Here is a 19,060-nt window from a genome sequence, read left to right on the forward strand (position 1 = left end):
CTATATAAAGAGGAACTAGAGAGACTGCTCAGTGGTTAGAGCATGTGCTGCTCTTGCAGAGGACCTGGGTTCTGTTCCCAGCACCTGGATGGAGGCTCACAACTGTAATCTAGCAGGAGGGCTTCTGAGACCTTAATCAGACCTCCACGGGCACCAGGCACACGCATGCACACACAGAGATGCAGGCCAAGATACATACAAAAAAATAAATAAATCTAAAAACAACAGCAGAAACCCCAACAACTGTCTGAGGAAGGCCGAGTCTACCCTGTACACCAGATCACACCAGATTCTTATTGGAAAACCAGGTTTCACGTAACCCAGGCTAGCCTTGAACTCACGATGTAGCTCAGGATGATCTTGAACTTCTCTTCCCCAAGCTTCCCGCTCCTGCGTAGCGAATGGCAGGTGTGAGCACATCTGGTTTCTGTGATACTGAAGGTGGAACCCAGAGCTGTGTGCATGCTAGGCAAGCACTCAACCCCATGAGCTACATCCCTGGGCCCATGGCATATTCTTGTTTTTTAATTTTTCTTTTTAAGAACTTTGTACACAAGCAGTGTGTCCCCATCTTCCTCTGTCCCCTTCATCCCATCACCTGCAAGATTATATCTTACAGCAGAGTTTAGAGCAGTGGTTCACAAACTTCCTAATATTGTACCCTTTAACACAATTCCTTATAGTGTGATGACCCTCAACCATAATATAATTTTCATTGCTACTTCATAACTGAATTTTGCTACTTTTATGAATACTAATGTAAGTATCTAATATGCAGGCTATCTGATATTTGACCCTTGTAAAAAGATCATTCAATCCCCCCCCAGGGGTCACGACCCAGAGGTTGAGAACCTCTGCTTGAGAGGCAGTGAATCTCCTGGCTGAGACAGAGGCCTTGAGAATGAGGATCTCCTGTCGTGCTTACTGGTTTGTGGTTGGTTCATCTGTCACCTTGCACAGTCATCCTGAACAAGCATCTGAAAAAAGATTCCTCTGGCATAACTTTCTCCATCTGGATGACATGATGTGTCTCGATGATATGGCTTCTGTCTTGCGTAGACTCTATGAAGGCCAGGGGAATGGAATCCGGAATTTGCTATTCTCCGGAGCCACAAAGTGTCTAACCCTAACCCGAACCCTAACCTTTCCTCTCACCAGGAGAGCAGCCGAGGCCTCGCCAACCATCTTCCCATGGCTCAGTCTGAGGAGACGATGCCTGGATTGTGGAGCATTGACAGCCTTGTTCCTGGGCAGCCTGGCTGGCTGGCATTCCCGGGCCTCTGCTACCCAGGATCTCGGAGACAAGCGTCTCTTCACATCCATCACCTGCAGCTGCTGGCTGGTAGAGAACCGGAAGCCGATGGGTCCTCAGCCACGTGATGGTGACAGCTTGGGAAAGAAGCCATCTTCACTTCCTGTATGACTGGCTGCCTGGAGGAGGGAAGCCAGAGCTGGATGCTCGTGCCAAGTGGTCCCTGCACAGAACCCCTCTATCCCATACAATCCCTTCTTTCAATCTGCCCTTGTGCAAACAGAATAATGAAAACTGTCCCTTCCAGGACCTGGCTCTGTGGCCTGCCCTGGTCTTTCCTCACAGGAAGCTGTGCCTGGTCAGTTTGCTCAGCGTCCGTCCTTGCAACAGCTCACTGTTTGCTGAGTCCACAGGACATATGGGCTCTACCACGCAGGGGCTCTGTACAGCAGGCTTGGGCTATATGATGTTGCTGGATGTGAGGTATGGCCAGCTATCAGCTACGGGTGTTAGGATTGTGAGCATCGTCAACTGAGGCTCCCCAAGCCTGTGCAGCCTGGAAACAGAGCAGGGTCAGAATGGCCTGCCTGCTTCTCTCCTGGCCAGGCTTTCTCATGGTCCATTGGCACTGCCCCGGGGCCTGGAAGCAAGTCGCCTGTCCACCTCCGCTTCAACATTTCCAGAGGCAATAGGGAGAGCCCATGATGGCTTAGCAATGGTTCATTACCTGGCTAGAACGCCAGGGTGTGGCTAGGGAGGGGCAATGGCTTTTTGCTGCTTGACATCTTTGCTCTGTACTTTTTTTTTTTTTTTTTTTTTTTGGTTTTTCGAGACAGGGTTTCTCTGTAGCTTTGGAGCCTGTCCTGGAACTAGCTCTTGTAGACCAGGCTGGTCTCGAACTCACAGAGATCCGCCTGCCTCTGCCTCCCGAGTGCTGGGATTAAAGGCGTGCGCCACCACCGCCCGGCTTGCTCTGTACTTTTGATCTTCTTGTTAGTAACACTCATTTGGGGTGGAGATCAGTCAGCCGGCTGAGGCTGAAAGAGGGGGAGGAAGATGGAGTGGCTGGGTTTGAGTGGAACCTCCCACCAGCAGGTGGATCTGAGTTCCAGACCAACCTTATGCTGTTGAGACAGGCCAGGTTGGCCTTTGCAAGGCCCGCAGATGTGGAAATCTTCTTTCTAAGGGACATGACCTTCAAGGTGTCACTCGGTCAGCTTGTATACTAGCTGTCTAGCTAAGAGCAATGAATAGACAGGAAGTTAATAAAGGATAGGTCCCTGGGGCAAGCAAAGCCACTGGAAAGGGCCCTGGTTCTGTAGAGAAGGGAAGTGTACCTTTCCCATTTGCCCGGGCACAAATAGTTCATGTGCCCAAATCCAGGAGCACAAGGCCCTTCCTCCGAGCCTCCCACCAAGGTGCTGGCTGACTTACTATGCAGGTCCCTCATGGAGGATGCTGTGGAAGCCGGGCGGCTGGCCTGTTGGGGGCCACTTGAGGAGAACTGGGGGGCCAGAGACAACGCTTTCACCTTGAGAGTGTTCAGCTCCATGGCCTCCGGAGTGCTGGGTACCCAGGGTTTGCAGGTGAAGGCTGAAGTGAATTCCCTAGGACAAAAAACAAAACAAAACCAAAAACGTACAGTTGAGAGTCACAACTGCTAAGCAAAAAGTTGGGAGTAGGAATTGTAAGAGGAGGGAGCCACTAACTCTGTGAGCCCTGACAATGTGGCAGCCATACTACAGGGAGGAAGGAAACGATGAGGAAGAAGTGACAGCTAAGGGGTTAACAAGGTGGGGAAGGGCAACAGGACCTGGGAGAGTACTGACATTTAATTAATTTATTTGGTTTTTAAGATAGTGTCTTACTATACAGCCCCGGCTGCCCTGGAACTTGCTATGTAGACCAGGAAGTCCTAGAATTCAAAATACTCCTGGCTCTGCCCCTTCAGTGCTGGATTAGAGGTGACACTACTATGTTCTGTCAAAAAAATGTTATTTATTATTTATTTTGGGAGAGGAAACACAGGACACGCGAGGAAGTCAGAGGACAACTTGCAGGAGTGGGTCCTTCCCTTCTTCCATCTGGGGACGAAACGCAGCTCATCAGGCCTGGTGGCACCTGCCTTTGCCCACTTAGTCATCTCCCCAGCCCACTGGCGGTGACAGCTTAGATCACGGTGTCGGGGACGTGTCGGCAGCCGAGCCGTGGCCCCCAGAGTTTCAGATCACATGCTCCTGAACCCAGGAGTACCTTGCTGTAGGCGTGTTATCGGAGCTGTTCCTGTTAGCCTCTGGGCTCTGGCAGCCCTAACAAGCTAGGCTTGGTCAGTTGTCTTCGGTGGGACTAGTAAAGGTACGCACAACAGCAAAAACAAAGAAAGGAGATTGATTCAACATGGCCTCCGTAGGAAGGGAAGCAAATAAGCAGGCCCAGTGGGTGCTCCAAGCCCTGAACCTGTCTATGGGGTTAGGTTACAAGCAGTTCTGGTCAAGAAGTGGTTCTGTCCATCACTCACTCAGTGCTGTCAGCGCCAGTCTCTCCTGCAAGGTGGTCTGACGGTTGTCAGATCTGTAAGGAATCTCTTCCTGGGAGAAATACTTTCCTTGGGGATCATTGTCTCAATAGTCTAGAAGGATACGTGTCTCCTAAAGTATCTTTTAAAATGGGGCTGGAGAGATGGGTGGTGTGTGCATGTGTTTGTGTGCTTGTGCACATGGACACACACACACACACACACACACTTTTAAAAAGTTAAGTAGGTAAATGTGAAAAAAATAAAGGTCACCACAAAGCCTTATTTATTAAAATACAAATGAAATACCATTACATTTCCCCTTTTTGTCTAAAATATAAAATGAAAGGCTCTAAGTAATGCAAGAAAAACTGTGTACAATAAATACGCTGACTACATACAATATACACAGGCAACAAGTCCATCAACAGTGTCTAGTCCACTTGCATTTGACACATTCAGAGAAAATACCCCATACCAATCTTATCTTGTGAGTCCAAAGTCTTATACTTAATTTACTTTCCATCATAACTTGCTTTCTGAGTCTGGTAAACTATAACTATAACTATCTAATCTTCAACTTCCTCAGAGACCCGAGAAGGAAATAATATTAACTGAGTAAGCTGGAAGCGTGAGCAAGCGACTTCCAAAAACTGTGAGAAATGACAGAAACATCAGGGGCTGACACCGTGAGCATGGATGACTATCTAAGTCATTTTGTTTATTTTTTAAGATTTATTTATTATGTATACAGTGTTCTGTCTGCATATATGCTTGCACAACAGAAGAAAACACCAGATCTCATTACGGGTGGTTGTGAACCTCCATGTGGCTGCTGGAAATTGAACTCAGGATCTTGGGAAGAACAGCCAGTGCTCTTAACCACTGATCCATCTCTCCAGCCTGGCTTTGTTTATTCTAAAGGGTCTGGAATGCATGCCAGGGTCACCTGGCAGGCAAGAGTGGTTGTGACAAATGAATGGAGTCAGCCAGTTGGATCCAAAACCTTGAGGCTAGAGCTAAGGAGGACAGGCAGACCCCAGAAACAGGTGAGCGTGAGGAGCCGCTTCTCCAGAGTGAAGGAGCACACACTGTTGGCATGCTTTGAAGAGTATGACGTCAGACTTCCCGCCCAGGATGGGAAAACTGCGGTCTGGGTGTCTGGCTTCTCACTATCTGCTTCTGCAGCACAATGACATTCATTTCGGGGGGGGGGCGGGAGGGTTGGCCAGGGAAAGCCTTGCTGATATGGTGATGCTGAACCCGCAAACAAGTTCCGGGACACAGGTGTTCCACCTTAGCAGATGTCGACTAAGGGTCTAAAGTTCAGGAGGCTTCCTGAGGTCATCCACCTAGTAGGCAGGCAGTGACACAGAAGCTGTCTTCCGCCAATTCCCCACAGCTTAGTGTTGTTGGACCAGAGCTTTGGGGTCTGGGTTCCACTGCCTCCCAGGAACAAGGTGGTGCTGGGCTGAACGCTCCCTGCCCCTCCTGTCTTGCAGTCACAAGTGGTAACCTGCTGAACTCTGTTTCCTCACAGTGAGAGCTGGGCTCTCGCCACTTACAGAAACATCCATTTTCCTGTGTCTGAGGTGGTGAAGAGCCATGGCCATCACTCAGTATTGCCACCACCAAATGAATTCGCTCTGCCAGTTTGCACGCAGCACACAAGCCACAGGTGGCTGGTCTTCCCTTCCCTGAGTGAGTGAGTGCCTTAGAGCTGAGGTCCTCATGGTTTGTGTAACCCGATGGGTTTGAACTGGCTGGTGGGGGATACTGAGCTAGTATAGAGATGGCGACAGGCTGCGGGACCTCCCACCCCCACATCCCCGCAGGCCTCCTACAGAGGTTCAGGATGTGCTCTCTGTTGAGATGTGAAACCCAGAACCATAGAAAGCATGAGACATTCTCCCTAGAGAGGCCCAGGGTCAGCTCTGCCCTCTCTAGCTGGTGGCTGTTCATCAACAAGTTCTCTGACGCGCTAGAAGCCTCAGCTTCTCCATCTGTACAGTGCTTAAACACAGGGGCTGGGGAGATGGCGCAGCCGTTAAGAGCGCCTCTTGCAGAGGACCCGAGTTCAGTTCTCAGCACCCACTGCAGCTCCAGGGGGATCTGACAGCTCTAGCTTTCTCGGGCATCTAAACTCCCATGCACACACCTATACACAGTTGCACACATATACGCACAATTAAAAATAATAAATATAGCCATGCCTTTAGTCTTAGCACTCAGGAGGCAGAGGCAAGCAGGTTCTTTGCAAGTTCCAGGTCAGCCTTGGTTGTGAGTCACTGAGTGGTTGCTGGGAATTGAACTCAGGACCTTTGGAAGAGTAGCCAGTGCTCTTAACCTCTGAGTCATCTCTCCAGGCCCTGAGACCCTGTCTTTAGTTTTTTTTTTTTTTTTTTTAAAGTGGTTTCTAAGAGGCTGTGGTGCATGTCTTTAATCCCAGAACTGTGTAGGCAGAGGCAGGTGGATCTCTGAGATTTCTGAGTTCGAGGCCAGCCCGGTCTACAGAGTGAGTTCCAGGACAGCCAGAGCTACACACAGAAACCCAGTCTTGAAGACTCACAACGACTACAAAGCTGAAGCAGGCTGCAGTTAGAGCGCCTGCCTAGCGTGTGCAGAGGCCTGAGTTCGTCATGTCAGCTGGCCATGTGGACACACTAGGAGTGTCAGCATTTCTGAAGGGAGGCAGGAGGACCAGACGCTTATCATCCTCAACTGCACGCAGCATATCAGAGGCCAGTCTGGGCATCATGAGACACCGTGTCTAGATAGGCATAGAAGTAGGTAGGTAGGCGGGCAGGTGGGTAGGCAGATAGACAAGACCCTGATTCCAGATATAAGGGTAGGCAGACAGTTATACAGGTAAATATAAACTTAAAAAAATTAAGGTCACAGTTTCCTCCTAAGAAGCCCCCCAAATTGTGTATATGTATATATATTTTTTCTTTCTTTTCCTCCCTTCCTTCCTTCTTTCTTTTTCCTGAGACAGGGTTGCCCTGTACAGCTCTGGAAATCCTGGAACTCACTTTGTAGACCAGGCTGGCCTTGATCTCAGAGAGCCTCCCTAGTACTGGGATTAACGGTATGCACCACCATTGCCCAGCAACACTTAATTTTTAATTGTGGTAAAATGCACATACATTTTCAGTGCCAACTATCAGAAGGTGTAGTTTTACCTCATCTAGAGAAGGAACAACACTGAAGCGAGTGAAAACCACCTACTCAGAGATTCCTGTGGCAGAGGCAGGGCTAGCGCTGTGCTCCTGGGCCCGTCTTCAACCAAGTCCACACACAGAGAAACTGGTCAGCCAGTCTGGGAGCCAGTTCTCAATGGCTGCTGAGGCTGGCCAGGATTGGCACGGTGAGGTCATGCAGTGGATCGGCAGAAGATGGGGCGGGGGGAGGGGGGAGGAGAAGGACCCAGGCAGCGGGCACGGAGAGCTGTGCTCTCCTAGTCCACCATGAAAGGACACCAGCCTGTACCAAAGCCCAGAGAAGACGGCTGTTTTCCTGTGTCAAATGGGCTTTAGGTTAAGATTTGGATTTCACCAGTGAACTGTGAGTCAGTTAGATCACCCTAAGGAACCAAGGTGGAACTCCTCTGCTCGGACTTAGCTAAGTAAGCCTGAATAAAAAAATGGATGGCCTTTCCCAGCAGGAAGTAATTCTGCTAGCTGGAGCCCTTTGGACTTGAACTGCCGGCCTTCCCTGAATCTCCTGCATGCAGTCCCTACCCCAGTATGAACTCACTGGGGTATGAACCTCCATAATCAAAGGAGCACACTAACCCTCCATAATCATAGGAGCCCGTTCGGAAGGCAGAGGCAGGCAGATCTCTGTGAGTTCGAGACCAGCCTGATCTACAAATTGAGTTCCAGGACACCCAGAGTTGTTAGACACAGAGATGCACTGCCTTGGGGAAAAAACAAAAACAAAAAAAAAATTCTCTCTCTCAGATACATATACTGTTGCTATCTTTTGGAAGAAACCTGATTCTCTAGAGTCACAGGGTGCTCTCTCTGCTTAGCAGAACATATCCCTTGGTGGGTCAGGAAGCGAGAACCCTCAGGTAGCAGCTCCCTCTGGCTGACTCTTCCTACTAGTGATGGGGACTGTTGTCCTTCCCAGAACACCAGGGAGCCAGCCCTTGGCTTAGCAGGACCCATGCCCAACAAAGCACTCCAAAGCTTGGTGGCTGCTGCAGGAGGAGGGTGTGCTGGCAGGGAGTGGTCATTGACTTCGGCAGAGGTGATGGAAAGGGCACTGCCAAAGGCAGAGCAGCCTCTGGGTTCCATCCCCCACGATAGGAGCTAGCTGCCCAGAGCCAGAGCTGGAACCAGGAAATGACCCTGGATGGACAGAGTACAGTGGAGGGGACAGGAAAAGGAAGTCCAGGAGGGCACTCCACCGTGAGTTCCAGAAAGTCATTTGCTGCAGGAACACACAGGCAGTTTGACGTATGTGTTCATTGGGAGGTGCCCCAATATAGGCAAGGATTTATTAGGGTGCCACTTTGTGTCAATTCATCAGTGGGGATATTGTGTTGGCTGGGAAGAGCAATAGAAGAGGCCAGGGGCATTGCCTCTGCACTTGTGTTATGAGTGCTGCCGAGCGCCCCGGCAGCCGAGCGCCCCGGCAGAGGATGGCATGTCCTTTCCTTATGCAGGAAGCCGCACAGGAGGTGGCCAGGTGTTGCTCTGTGCTCTGTGCTCTCTAGGTTTGGAACCCGCTCTTGGTTGCTGCCACAAACACCTTGTCCTGAGAATAACGAGACCTAGACGACGGTGGAGACAGGGTGCGGACTGGGAGAGGAGAAAACGCGCCAGGTGAAGGCAGACAGGTCTAACATCCACCAACGGTTCACACCTGTGCACACAAACACTCGGCTCTCCTGTCCTGCCATCCACGGCCTCTGATTCGAAAGGGTCATTTTTATCAAGATGTACAAAAATACTCTATCTTGAGCTGCCACATATCTGGTGGGGACACGTGAGGGAGAATAAAAAAAGCAACACACATAAACTCTTTTCTCATGTTTAAAAAGCAAAGCGGCGGGAGGGAGTGAATCTCTTTTTATCTGAAATGCTTGGGGCTAGAAGTATTTTGGATTTAATTTTAAAACATTTTGGGACATACAGGTGCAATGAAATGTCTTGGGGACAGGATCCAAGTCTTTGGGGGTGGGGCAGGGTCTCTCTATGCAGGCCAGGCTGACCTTGAACTCACAGATCCACCTGCCTCTGTTTCCCGAGTACAGGGATCAAAGGTGTGCATTACCATGCCTGGCCATGTAGGACCCAAGTCTCTCTCTTTTATGTGTATATGTGAGGGCCTGCATGTATGCATGTGTGCCGTGCGTGTGTGCCGTGCGTGTGCCTGGCCTGTCAGATAAGGCTGTCAGATTCCGCTGAAACTAGGGTTGCAGACTGCAGTGAGCGGCTTGGGGTGGGTGCTGGAAAAAACGCCAGGTCCTCTGCTGGTACAGTGCAAAGTTTCCAGAAAGAAGCCACATCTTTTATGGCACTTTCTACCGAGCTCATTAACTGCCTAGAGTGTCAATGACTTCGGAGAGGCGGGGGTATTAAAGGTAGGTCTAATACAGTTTCTCTTGGGCTATCTTCAGCCCTCGAAATAGTCATTCCTTGCCCGACTCCACATCTGACCTAACATCCTAGACAAATGGATAAAACTTTTGGGAATGTATAGTCAAAACTCGAGTTCCCACCCACCAAAAGGCCGGGGAGTCACCAGACAGGATCTGAAGTCTACAGCGAGGTTACCCCTGCACTGGAAACACCTCCTGTATGTTTACGACTTTCTTTGTTCTGTGACTAAAAACACCATCAGACTGCCCACACTGGGACACTGAATTTGGGGTGACCTAAATCTGAGTTTCTGGCTCCATTATAAACTCTTATTCTCTCTGAGGTGAGCACTGTGTTTTGGTGTCACAAGCAACAAGTCCCCCGTCCCAGGACCACATTTTATTGCAGAAATTCATCTATGCTGCTGGGCATGGTGGCGCACACCTTTAATCCCAACACTAAGAGGCAGAGACAGGTGGTTCGTCAAGGGTTCAAGGTCAGCCTGGTCTTCATAGTGAGTTTTAGATTAGCCAGGGCCACACAGTTAGAACAACAAGAAATCATTTATGTTTCATGTGTGCATTATATGAATATGCACAATATAACTTGAACATAATTTTACAGCTCTTAGCAACAGGCTCCTGCCAGGCTTAGTGACACATACCTATAATTCTAGCACTCAGGGTGCTAGGTTGGGAGGGTTGCAATGATCTTGAGCCGGCCTAGGATATACAGTGAGACTCAGTCTCAAAACAAAGAAAGAGACAACCACCACCAACAACAAAATCAAAATATGAGTACTGAGTGTAGCTACGTAGTTCAAGCTAGCCTGTAATTTTCTTTTGGTGTGTGCATGCACACGGTGTACGTGTGTACGTTTATGGATGCATGCAGGCACATGACCGCTTGGAGGCCAGAGGGCGAGAGCAGGACTCTGTTCTATCCCTTCCACTCTATCCCGGAGCTTACAGGTTGTTTTTTTTTTTTTTTTTTGGTTTGGTTGGTTTTTTTTTTTTTTTTTTGGCTACACCAGCTGGTTAGCATGCCCCAGCAATCCTGTCTTCTCCTCTCCGCCTCCTCAGCACCAGGGTAGCAGTACACACAGTCACGCCTGCCTTGTGCGTGGGTGCTGGGGACCCAAACTCAGGTCTCTATGGTTGTGTATATGTTTTCTTTCTCCAGTCCCATGTCTGGCATTCTTGGTCTTCCTGTCTCTGCCTCCTACGTGCTTGGATTACATACTGTGTGCTACGACACACTGCTTCAAAAGCATTTGAAACTCTTCTTAAAAATAAGTCAGGGGTTGGGCTGGAGAGATGGCACCGGCTGCTCTTCCAGAGATCTTGAATTCAATTCCCAGCAACTACATGGCGGCTCACAACCGTCTGTAATGAGACCTGAAGCCCTCTTCTGGCCTGCAGGGATATGTATATGCAGGGCACACATACATGAAATATAAATATATAAAAAATAAGCCAGGTGTGGTTGGCAGCACACATTTCTAATCTCAACATTTGGGAGGCTGAGGCATCAATATTGTCAACATCAAAGTCATTGTGGGCTACGGAGTGGGCTGGAGGGACAGCTCATCAGGCAAAGTACCTGTCACACAAGTGTGACTGGAGCTGGAATCCCTAGACCCATTTATAAACATAAATGCCACTGGGTAGTCATGGGGAGCCACCTGTGATCCCTGTAACAGGAGACAGGTGGAAACCGGCTGGCTAGGTTACCTGAATTAGAGAGCTCTGAATTCTACGAGACCCTGGAAACCAATCAAGGAAGCCGGCCGATGTCAGCTTCGTGCCCACAGAGGCAAACGCACAAATAAGAACCTGTATATACACTCGAGTGTTACCCCTGTCCCGCCCCTCACTGCCCAGGAAAGAACAAGTTCTACTTACTATAAACTCAGGGTTCAAAGGTTTCAGATTTGGGAGCATTTTGGATTTCAGTCTTTCAGATTAGGGGGGTTTAAAATCTATTTATTAAATAATCACTTCCTGTCTACATAAGAAAGGTCTCGGGTGTGGAATTAGACATGTGCGCTCCATCTGTGGGATGCCCCCCTTTCACTCAGCCATGGGGGCTTTCTGGGTCTCACAGGGCCGCCTACAGACCGTGTGCCAGCGCCGTGCCAACCTGTGGTGGCAGCCCTGAAGATGGTGGGATGGCAAGCTGCATTCAAGGTGATCTCCTTCCTGGAGGTTGATGTCTGAAAACTAGCCAGTGTTCAATGCAAGGAACAAGCAGGCGCCCTGTGTAGCTGGGACTGAGTGCTAACTGGGGCAATGCCTCGGACAAAATGTGTTCTCCTTGCTTACTCTGTCTTTTACTAATTTTGTGTGCATGTGTGTAGGTGTGAACATACTGTGGCTCATGTGTGTGGGGTTAATGACACTGTGTGGGCATCAGCTCACTCCTGCCATGTGGATTTTGGGGATCAAACTCAGGTTGTTAGGCTTGGTAGCAGGGGCTTATACTCACAGATCCAACTTGCTGGTTCTGTTTTGTTTTTGTGAAGCTTGGCTAGCTTATGCCCCGAAATAACAACACATAAACTGTATTCATTTAAACACTGCCTGGCTCATTAGTTTCAGCCTCTTATTAGCTAATTCTCACATCTTACTTTAACCCATATTTAGAAATGTGAGTAGTACCACGAGGTGGTTGCTTACCGAGAAAGATTCAGCATGCCTGACCTGGTGGCTGGCTTCATGGCATCTGTCTGAGAGAGGAGAGGCATGGCAATTGACTAACTTCCCAGCATTCTGTTCTGTCTACTCCACCTATCTAAATCCTGCCCTATCAAAAAGCCAAGGCAGTTTCTTTATTAACCAATGAGAGTCCTCCATCAGCCCAGGCTGGCCTTGAACTCACAGTCTGGTGCAATAACTGGTTTTTTTTTGGGGGGGGGGTGGGAGGACGGTGGTGGCGCACATCTTTAATCCCATCAATAAATGTATTTTAAAAGTCTGGTCATCCAGTGAGCTACCCGATGAGATAGACAGTTCCTCCTATATTGAACAGAATCACCTACTCTGGAGTGTGGCAGTTTGTCAAGTGAGAAGAGGACATCAGGGATCAGAGTGGAGACGCCACTGTCCCCGGCCCCGGCCAGCCCTCACCCTATCTCACCAAGGCTCCCCTCTGCGTCATCACCACTTCTAAACCTATTCCCGATTTTATCAGAGTTGTTTGTTTTTTTTTTTTTTAACAAAAATAAAAAGAAAATAATAAAACAAAAGTTTTGTCATCAGTGTTTCCCAGTGACTTAATGCTGGGATTTGAAGGAGCTGGCAGGAAGGGCTGGTGAGACAGCTCAGCAGGTAAATCAGATGCTTGCTGCTCAAGCTTGGGGACCCGAGTTCAAATCCCAGAAAGTACACAGCGGTTGTCCTCTGACATGCACATACCCCGGCCCACCTTCCAGCCCCACACTGTGCACATATGCAAACTGATTACGAATTTTCAAGAAAGGAAATAAAAGTTTTTACACAGAAGAGAAAGAGGGAACAGTGAGGCTGGAACTTTATTTCTGGTTCCCCAAAAGCCATTTTATAAAGCAAGGCGGGTGCTGCAAAGTCCTGGAAAGGAGCCTGCGTGGCAACAGTGTCCAAAAGCCCCAGGGGCTGGGCCAACGGGGCAGCACTGTCATTCGGTGTGTCCAGGGCTGTGGCTGCCCAGACATCCCGCTCTTCCGGGATGAGGCACCGTCCCTATCCCAGAGGCAAACATTCCCTGCCAAGGCTGTGCAGATAGCCTTGCCTCCAATGTCCATCTAATGTGCTTTCTGACAGCCAGGAATGGGGACACGGCGGCAGCCACCCATCCGTGCCGTCTCTGAGGATGGTGGGAATCAGATGGCCATCGGAGAGCACCGTTGGCGCCTTGAGTGTGGGAGAGGGCTGTGGCTGCCCGGAGCCTGTGGTCAGGGGTGTGACCTGTCTTTGTGGTCAGGTAGGAGGGGAGGGTGCCTGGCTGAGATCCACAAGGGGACTGAGCTGAGGTCAGCCCAGCAAACAAGAGGTTGGGAGCCGGCAAACAGTATTCCCTGCATGGTCAGGGTAGGGGGTGGGGGTGGGGTGGGGCAGCGTGTCCACTTCCCTCTTTCCACCCTATTCTTCTTCATGTGGAACCCCTACACCTCGAAAGAGCTCAGTTCTGTGACTGACACCAAGATGAAGGCATCTAAGAGTCCAGCTCCAAGGGGCATCTGGGCCCAGGGGAGCTTGCAGGGCCAGTGGGGTGTTCCCAGGAGAGCTCTGTGGAGGTGCCCCGCCACTGTGAGAACGGCTATTTTTAGGGAAAGGGCCGTCTTGAGTGGTGAGCTTCGGAAATGAGTTCAGCATTTACAGGAAGAAAGAGGCCCCAGCACAGGAAGGACAGACTTGGCATCTGAAGAGCGGGAGAGGCCCCTGTGGTGAGGGAGCAAGCAGGCGAAGTGAGGAGGCTGTGGCTGACTTTGATCCTTACCCTCACTGTAGGAATCACAGGGCCAAGGAGCCTGAGCTGGTAGACAAGCTCCCCTCCAAGAAAGGCGAGGAGGGCCACGGCAGACTGGCTAGTGCGGTGGAGCTATGCACACCACAGGGAAGGGGCTTCTGTTGACTCTAGATGCCACTGAGGTGTGCATGCGTGCATGTGTGCATGCGTGTGTGTGTGTGTGCGTGCGTGTGTGTGTGGGGGGGGGCGTGGGGGTTCCTGCAGGTACTACTGGAGGTGTGCTCACTGAAGATGTGGATGGCAGCACCTCCCAGTCTAATATATTAGGAAGGCTAGTCACGGAAGACCCGTGAGGCCACTGCCTCACTCCTCCGATGTAGAGTCCAAGAGTGCACACCCCTTCAGCACCCTCGAGTTTGATTTCAGTGCTAGAGACTGGATCCTCCCTCTTGAGGTTGCTCTGCCTGCAGGGCAGGTGTGATGAGAGGGTAGGAGGGCCCAGAGAGGACAAGGGAGGCCCCTCCCTGAGGGAGGGAAGTCTGAAAGGGCTGCTGAGACCCGCAGACAGGTGCTTTTAGACTGTGAAAGACAGCGATCCACTGAGGACCTGTCTGTGCTCATCTGGGGTAGAGAAAGGAAAAAAAAAAGTTTGTCTTGTTCCAAGGACCATTTTCTGTCTGTGGAATCTGTGGAACCCGAGCACTTACGTCACTCTTGATCTGCCTCCCTCCAGGTCACCCACTCCTCCTAAGCACTCCCAGCCGGTTTCCTTCCCTCATTCCCCCCTCCATCTTTCCCTCTCTCTCTCCCTCCCCCTCCCCTCCTCTCCCCTCCCCCTCCCTTTTTTTGTGATAAAGTCTTCCCACGCGGCCCAGGCTGCCTTCAAACTCCCGATTGCCCTGCTTTAGCTTCCAAAGTGCTAGGATCATGGGTGTCCACCATTAGATTTGGCTTCTTGGCAATTCTTCAAACTATGCTTTTAGAGGCTGGTGGATCTGAGTTTGAGTGGGTCTGAGTGATATCTAGGCCAGCCAAGGCTACACAGTGAAGCCCTGTCTCAAAAGCAAACCAAGGGGTTGGAGAGATGGCTCAGCAGTTAAGAGCACTGAGTTCATTCCCAGCACCCATGTGGTGGCCCAGAATCACCTGTTGTGGGACCTGATGTCCCTTCTGTTATGCAGGTAAACATGCAGAACCCTCATATATAAAATATAAATAAACTTAAAAACCCAAAACCAACAGAGTAAACATAGGACCGTATGTTGACAGCAAAGGCTCTCAGGCAGCATGTCCCCACTGTCCCTTGGCGCTGACACAGGTACACCCACTAGGCATATTCACCACGTTTCGGGGCCCAGAGAAGTGTCTTTCACTTTTCTTGGGACACAGGAGTCCTCTAAAACACTGTATATCAGCCAGGCAGAGGTGGCACACACACTTTTAATCCCAGGACTTGGGAGGTAGAAGCAGGTGGATCTTTTGGGTTCGAGGCCAGCCTGGTTGAGTAGCAGGATAGCCAGGGCTAAATAGGGAAACCCTGCCTCAGAAAGGATTCTATCTAGGCACCTGATGTCTAAGTGGGATACCAGGACTCACAACATCCAACAGCCTACCTGGTAATATGTCCACTGTCTGGGTCTTGGACCATGTCCTTTGGCCAGGTGGGGGCTGCTGTGGTAATCAACTGAGGCTCTTCTTGATGTCCAGCTGGTAACCAATCTCTTGGCTTGGGATCCATAACTGCTGGGGAGAAGACAGGGCCCAGTACACACCTGCCCTGGAGCCCCCTAGGAGAGGAGAGGATCCAGTACACACCTGCCCTGGAGCCCCCTAGGATGTCCTTTCCTGGGCTGGGCTACACAACCATGGAAGACCCGACCCCAGGCCTACATGTGCTGGCTCCCAGGCCTTGATCTTCACAGACCTGGGCTTATTAGCCCCGCAGTTTGGGATCTCATGAGCAAGGGGCACAGTATGGGAGGTGCTGCCCCTTCCCCTGCGGCCCCCAGTCTCCTCTCTGCCTCTGGGGAAGCCACCCAATAGTTATGGGACTGTCTCCCTGGGCCTGTGCACATCTCCACACAAAGCTGGGAGGCATAGTTTTTTTTTGTTTTGTTTTGTTTTTTGTTTTGTTTTTTGAGACAGGGTTTCTCTGTGTAACAGCCCTAGCTGTAGATCTTTGTAGACCAGGCTGGCCTCGAACTCACAGATCCACCTGCCTCTGCCTCCCAGTGCTGGGATTAAAGGTGTGCACCACCACCTAGTCAGTCTATTTCATTTTCTCTTCTTAGTTCTACACTAAGTATAAAGGAACCTGTCCTGCATTTCCTTTCAAATCTAGACCAAGACGTTTTTATTGACCCAAACAAGAGATCCATTCCGATATGGAACCTATACGGTAGTTTTGTTGCCAATCTATCTGGGCCTAGAATTTTCGGCTTCTGATTCCCTTCTCTGAGCAGTGTGCTAGAACTAGGACCAGGGGACAAAGGCTCAGCCTACTGCATACGATCTGAGCGGATGCACACTCAGGCACTGGCTCTACACGGGGAAAACCACTCACAGCTTTCCAAGGTTACCACCAGGGCGGGAAAGCCCTCTAGGCCCTGGACTTCCTGAGGTCGGGGTCCAGGGCCAGCACAATGACAGCCGGGGAGAGGAACAATGGTGAGCTCCCTGGAGCCCCTGCTGGGGCTTTTGTTCCATCCTTCCTGGGATGGTTAATCTTTGTTGTTTGTCATTTATTCTTTTATGGGTGTATGTGTGCGCCTGAGTGTATGCGCTTGTACCATGTGAACACAGGCGCCTTCAGAGGTCAGAAAGAGGCATCCAGCCCCCTGGAACTGGAGTTTATAGGGATTGTGAACCGTCATGTGGATGCTGGGAATCCAAGCCATCTAAGCCAGTCCAGTTTTGGTTTGTTTTTTTGAGACTGGTTCTCCCAGGCCTGGAACTCACTATGTAGACCAGGCTAACCGTGCCCTGCCTCTGCCTCTCTAGGGCTGATATTAAAGATGTGCACCACCACATCAAGCTGATGGTTAGTTTCTTCTTTTATTTTTTTGTAGTCTCATAAGATTTATTTATTCTTTATGTGTATGAGTGTTTGCCTACATTTATGCATGTTTACCACAGGTGCACCTGGTCCCCAAGGCCAGAAGAAGGTGTTGGATACCTTAGAACTGGAGCTATAGACAACTGTGAGCCAAACCTCTGCAGGAGAAGCGAGTGCTCTTAACCACTGAGTGATCCTTCCAGCCACCCTTCTTATATTTTAGTTGCCAAAAGTCTTTTATTGAATGGATAGTTATAGAGGCTATAAAATTTAAAACGCTTTTCCCATTTTTGACAACCGATGCCTCTCAGAATATAGTTCTATGGGCACATGAGTTTTGTGTTTTCGTAATCTCATAAAGCCACGATGCCTGGCATTTTGGTTCATATTTTAAGGGCCTGTTCACAAGTGGAAGGTCCCATGTGGAGTCACCCATGGATAACTGTAGGTCTGCTCATGAAGTTCACAGGCTGAACTCCCACAAGCTGCAAAGCAGAGTTTATGGGCTTGTGATCCAGTCTATTCCTGTCTCAGTGCACAAAGTGGATGCCGTTACCTGGACCTAAAATGAAGGTTCTGCCTTGCTGAGCAGGGTCTCTTTGGAAATCAAAAAGTGGGCCAGCTACTGCTGGCCACAGGCTCTGACACATGTTGGACTTTATGTGGGGGCTCTGTCCTGAGGAGGAAATTTCTTCACCTCTTTTCATTCCCAATCTTTGATAAATTTCTCTCTCAGGATCAACACAGAGACAAAGTTTCTCTGTGTAGCCCTGGCTGTCCTGAAACTGGCTCCATAGACCAGGCTGGCCTCGAACTCAAGATATATGCCTGCCTCTGCCTCCCGAGTGCTGGATCACCACTGCCTAGTTTTGATGGTGAGTTTTATTACCAGCTTGACAGAGTCTAGAATCCTGTGGGAAGGGAGTCCCAATGCGGCGGTGTCTAGATCAGGTTGGCCTGTGGGCAGGGACCCTTGATTAACAGGAAGACTGTGGGTGGGACCATTCCCTGGGCAGGCTATCCTGATTAGTTAAGGATGCAGAAAAGAAGTGGCATCCATGCATACTGACTGCCCTCTGTTCTTGCCCGTGGGTGTGATATGACCCATTGCTTCCAGTTCCTGTTGCCTTGACTTCCCCACAACAATGGTTTGTAATCAGAAACTGTGAGCCAAATAGGCCCTTTTCCCCTTAAGTTGTTTTTGCCCAGGTATTTTGTTGTGGCAGCCAAGGCTGCCCACTTCTCTTGTCCTTCTCCCAGCACAGGTCACACTGCAGATTCTGGGGCCCCACCTAAGAAAAATGGGCCCATGGACAGAGCCAGGATCTGGAGGAAAGGGCACCATTAGCACGCACAAGCAGCTACCGGGAAGACACCCTGGACAGGGGTGCCTCGTCCGTAGTGAGTCTATTTCAGACAGTGCTGGGCACCTGAACTCCGCATCTGCTCATTCTGTGTGATTTTTTTTTTTTAAAGGTGAGCTCTCAGGACGCAGCCCCAGCTGGACCTAAAACCCACTTGCTCTGTAGGTCAGTCTGGCCTTGAACTTGCTGCAACCCTCCTACCCCTGCTTCTGAGTACTGGGAATACAGGACCTAACTGGTGTGCGGTTGAAACTCAAGTTATGTGCTGGTGACTGGGGAGGAACTTTCCTCAGGCCGACTAGTATCCAATGGGAAGAAATGAAACAGGCCAGGGCTGATGAGCGCTAGATTCTCCTTAGACCCCCATAAGAAGGGGCGGCGGTCAGTGGATTAATTGACGTTAGTGTACTCTGGGGCCGGGTGGCTGTGGATGGTAGAGGGGAGGTGAAGTCTACACTAGGCATAGAACAAATGCAAACCAAATGCCTCAGTATCAGAGGCCTGGCTGGCAGATGGTGGTGGAGACGGGCTGAGGCTCAGTGTAAGGAGACGGACACGGAAGTGGGAGGCAGCGGAGAGCCTGGGACCCAGACTGGCCAAGTAATCAGGTGGGTTAAGGGGCTGCTGACACTTGGAAGACCGTCCCAGCACTCGGAGCAGGCTAGCAGGGTGTGCTCATCCGGGAGAAATGGCTGCCCCAGGGCCTGGGGTACAGCTGCTGCCATACTAGGTGGAAGCCCTGGGAACTTCTCCTAACTACCAAGGCGGAGTGCCCCGATGGAATTCATGGAAGAAACTGGAATCTGTTAGGGCCGAAACTAATTCATACTCATTTGC

At 50.2% G+C, this 19,060-nt stretch overlaps 1 protein-coding gene across 1 annotated transcript in view; it reads right to left on the reverse strand.

Annotated features, from left to right (window-relative positions):
* Window positions 1–1,370: 1,370 nt before the first annotated feature.
* Window positions 1,371–19,060, reverse strand: part of Armc9 (armadillo repeat containing 9) — a 128,799-nt gene continuing 111,109 nt past the window's right edge. The window contains exons 23-25 of the mRNA XM_038339038.1: window positions 15,418–15,544; window positions 2,687–2,859; window positions 1,371–1,431 (exon numbers count right to left, since the gene is read on the reverse strand). Coding sequence (XP_038194966.1) covers window positions 1,409–1,431; window positions 2,687–2,859; window positions 15,418–15,544 — 323 coding nt within the window. The 3' untranslated portion in view covers window positions 1,371–1,408. The remainder of the gene's footprint in view (window positions 1,432–2,686; window positions 2,860–15,417; window positions 15,545–19,060) is intronic.

The sequence above is a fragment of the Arvicola amphibius genome, chromosome 8, assembly GCF_903992535.2.
Source record: "Arvicola amphibius chromosome 8, mArvAmp1.2, whole genome shotgun sequence".
NCBI classification, from domain to species: domain Eukaryota; kingdom Metazoa; phylum Chordata; class Mammalia; order Rodentia; family Cricetidae; genus Arvicola; species Arvicola amphibius.